This window comes from Fulmarus glacialis, unplaced genomic scaffold (assembly GCF_000690835.1).
Source record: "Fulmarus glacialis isolate BGI_N327 unplaced genomic scaffold, ASM69083v1 scaffold6453, whole genome shotgun sequence".
Classification (NCBI taxonomy): domain Eukaryota; kingdom Metazoa; phylum Chordata; class Aves; order Procellariiformes; family Procellariidae; genus Fulmarus; species Fulmarus glacialis.
This window is the reverse complement of record NW_009202191.1, coordinates 26,593-30,710: the sequence shown is the minus strand read 5'-3', so window position 1 is coordinate 30,710 and position 4,118 is coordinate 26,593. Positions and strand designations below refer to the sequence as shown.

At 37.0% G+C, this 4,118-nt stretch overlaps 1 protein-coding gene across 2 annotated transcripts in view; it reads right to left on the bottom strand.

Annotated features, from left to right (window-relative positions):
- Positions 1-1,119: 1,119 nt before the first annotated feature.
- Positions 1,120-4,118, bottom strand: part of LPIN2 (lipin 2) — a 27,114-nt gene continuing 24,115 nt past the window's right edge. For both annotated transcript variants that reach the window (XM_009574184.1, XM_009574185.1), the window contains 4 exons: positions 3,961-4,113; positions 2,825-2,939; positions 2,030-2,133; positions 1,120-1,706 (listed from right to left, as the gene is read on the bottom strand). In XM_009574184.1, the coding sequence (XP_009572479.1) occupies positions 1,562-1,706; positions 2,030-2,133; positions 2,825-2,939; positions 3,961-4,113 (517 nt within the window). In that variant the 3' untranslated portion in view covers positions 1,120-1,561. The remainder of the gene's footprint in view (positions 1,707-2,029; positions 2,134-2,824; positions 2,940-3,960; positions 4,114-4,118) is intronic.

Here is a 4,118-nt window from a genome sequence, read left to right as displayed (position 1 = left end):
TGGGGGAGAAGCTTGCCCTGGAGCCTGGTGGAATTTCTCGACATTGCCCCTGAAAGAATCTTCAATGCATGGCCCCAGGAACTTGCTTAAGGAGTGACAGAAAAGACTGTGCGCCCAGAGAGCCCAGGACTGATGTTTAAATGACTGATGTTTAAATGACTCTAGTCCTTAAGCCTTCTGAGCTGGTGGAATCATACATGCTCACCATAGATTTGTCCAAAGGAGGTTAAATGCACTAACTCAACTTAAAAAGCAGAACTACCTTTGCCTTCAAGTATTTTTGGAGAGAGAAATACTAGCTGCTTTCACAGCTGATAAACACTAGACTTGGAATGCAATTTGTTCACAGGCTCTGATCTGAACCTGAGGAATGACCAGCATGATGATTATGAATAACCCAAAAGTTAAAAAAAAGGAAAAAAACAAGGAAAAAAAAAAAAGAAAAAAAAAAAGGTTTTATTCTGCTCTGCAGCATTTAACCATTCTCATACCTGGAATCTCACTATTTAGCTGCATTTCCTTCCAGCTACTGAAAACCTGCAATACAGAATTCTGGAAAGACCTGCAGCAGACAATTAAAAAAATTAAATACATAATTTTTTTAGTATTACAATTCCCTGAATATAATCTGTACATACGTTTTACTGGCCTACACAGCACACACACATATATGCATCATCTCTGTGCTGAAAAAGGAAATAAAAATGCCAGCTCCCCAACTCTTACAGAAATGTTCACGATGTTTCTTGATGGAAATTTAACATGACATAGTGCAGCCAGAAAACAACAAAAGCCACACAAGTATCTGAAGACAACTTTCATTTTAACAAGCTCATGAAATAGTTGAAGCATTGCATGTAAAAAAAGTAATAAGCAGAGTTAGTTTGAGCATGAATTGTACAAGCAGAGTCTTGTACATGTGACAAAAGGCATATTTATATTTAAAGAGGAATTTTATGTCTTCAGAGTCTGTCAAGCTAGTAATGTCTACACGTTTTCTGTATTTTAGCTGAGAAAAAGCACACTGGTCTTAGGTTCTGGCTCCTTTCAAAAACGGCCTAATTGCCCATCTGAACATTAGACCATGTTTTTTATTAATAGGTCTGACATTCTATTTGGCAGTTTCCATATACTTTTTGGCTTCATTTTAGAAAATATAGTATTAAGACTAAAACAAAACAAAACAAAAAAAAAAATCAATCTATGTTTACAATAAGGTCTGTATTGATGAAAATGCAAAGTCATAGTTTACCTCAGCATTTAGTTGCCCTGAAGCACTTGGGTACCATGACCATCAATGACAGGCCAATCTCAAGTGCCTTACAACAGGTAGATAAAGACAAGCAATAAAGAAACAAACAAAAAACTGAACCCCACACAAAAAAAATAGATAGTAGCTTTGCATTTTCTTTGTTTTAAACCAACAGAGTTAAAGTGATTTCTTTAGTAAGACTTATGGTACCAGTATATAAATTAGCATCTTCATTAAGAAAGTTCTTCACATTTAAACTGAAGTTGAGTAGCTGAATATGAAATTCCATCTCTAGCTAAGAAGTATTTTTCAGGCCAGGTCGTCCATGTTAACATCAGGAAGAGGCTCTCTCCAATAGCAAAAGGAGCTGAATTCTGGGCACGGAAATGCAGAACTCTGTTCTTTATTAAGCAACGGGAACACATGTTCCACAAGCTCACTTAGTCTGTAATACCTATATTAAAAAAGAAGAAAGACCATCATTTAACAGTCTAGTCACTGTTCAACTGTAGCCAAAAAGGAGCTTTAGAAGTCTAGACCAGAAAGCTATAGTCAAATCAGGCATCAGTACTGCAGAAGCAATTTTCAATTTTATTTCGCCAGTTTACTTTTCTTTTTGGAAAGTTTCAGTTAAGTATCCAAAGTTGTAAGCCTCTGGCACGTAAGATTTTCACATGTTGTATGTAATAGGAGTTCGAATCATGGTCACAATTGCAATTATTTTGTAATCTCATTCCCGAATACTTTCTTTAGCTGAAATAACAAAAATGTTCTTACGAAGATTTGTTTCCCTTAGTCCGTTCTTGGATCAGTTCACCCTTTGGATTCACAGTAAATATTCTGCAGTCTGGAACTCCAACTTGCATGTAGGCATATACATCCTGCAAAAAGCATGAACAAAAGCACATGCTTCCACATTTCCTTATTGAATGTGATATAACAAACAATTCCTTGAAGGAATGAGAAAAGCTGATCCAAAAAGGATACAGTAAAACTGCCCCTTAAAAAAAGCCCCCTAAACAACAGCTGAAAAACAAAACAAACAAAAAACCATACACATGCCATAACAAAACATTCCCCCTGCCCCCAACCCCTTAATTCCTGTTGCCAAGCCTGGGACCACCAACATGCACAAAATCTACACCACACAATACCATTCCTTGTGACAATATTCCTCTTAGAATACCCTCTCTTTCTAGCTCAATTACAATAGCATTGATCTGCAGAGAAAATACAGGAACCGTACGATAGGAAAAAGGATTCAAAACTGAGGAGCACTGAATTAATACCCTTAGGTTATAAAGCTGTAAAAAATGCTGAAAAATAATATGGAAAGGTGGCACATATTTAATAAAATCCTGAGAATACTAACTTTGTAACCTTTCTCATATAAGCAGTTCTAGCAGATTTTATTTAAGGTATCTGCATGTGGGTTTTCCTGACCAAACCCATAAAAGCACAAGTGTCCCATTTCCTTATTCAAATTTAAATAGACAAAAAAAAAGCCTATTTCTTTTGCCTCCCACGTACTTAATGCATTTTAACCCTTCAATTAGAAAGAGGTAGACTTACATTGGGCCTATTTCCAAAAGCAGCATAGAAAGGCTGTTTACTGGGAGCAAACAAATTCTTGATATCATTCAAACATTCGATTTTGAACTTTTCAGGCTTCTTTTCTATTACTTCCCTGAAATAAAATTTCAACAGTCAAATTCTAAATCATGATTTGATAGAGGGTATCCTCCTTCCGTCATTTATCTGGTATTTATATTCTCATTGCTTTCTGTTGCTAGCATTATACAGACATTGGTCAGTAGTTTTCCAAGAATGATAAAAGAGACAATAAAACAATAAAACATTTGCTGTTTTCCAACATCCATAGTAAAAAATAGGTGAATAACCTGTGCCTAGGCTAAGTAAATGGGATGTAATTCCCAGTTGTGAATGCAGTTTGTGAACCACTTTTACTGCAGATGACCATCTGAATCAGAAGACCTAATCAAGTACACATAAGCTTGTTACAACTTCTGCCTCTGCCAAAAGAGTGCGGAAGGCCTACTAGTGACCTTAATGGAAGCTGCTGTCATTGTGAGCCATGAATCAGTTGTTTTTACTAAAAACCAAGCAAAACCAAAAAGACTTTTCCACTATGAGCTCTTCCCATCAAGAACAGGTAGACTATGGCTGGTTGAAAAGGTCAACCGAGTTGAACCATAGCTAAACTCCATATTGCTTTTTAAGTAGTCATATATGGAGCGCTCCCAATATCACAATATCATTTAATATGACAGTCTATGTCCCCCAGCTTTTTTTCTTTTCCCTCTATCTTGCATAGTAGCACTGCACTACAATACTTGTGGCTATACTTGAAAAGACAAAATTGTACTGATATAAACAGAACCTAATAGTAATCAGTCATGGACTAGAGGAATGAAGAAAAGGGAAAATGAGCTGCTCTATGACTGATATTTTGTGTTTTGTAGCCACTTCTAACATGCCCACAGAAACAGAAGTATACTGCAAGTGAAATTCAGACAAAACAAATAGCTTATAAATGATCACTAGAGGGACACCAAGTCTCTGTAGCAAATCTAGCACAGAGTGGAATGTTTGGTTACAGCTGTAATGGTCAGCATGCCAAATCTTTTTAATCTGCTTCTTTCTCTGAGATGGGGAGGGAACGGATGTATGAAATCCCACACGCTTACCTATGAAAGGCAGAAAACAAACTGCTGGGGGACAACATGACAGGGCCCCTGGGGAGAATTGTTCCTTGGTCATTTACCCAGTGTAGGTATCCTCTGGTCATACCTGCCATCCCAATGGCACGGGCGGAACAGTACAGAAACTTGTAGCCATTTCTAGA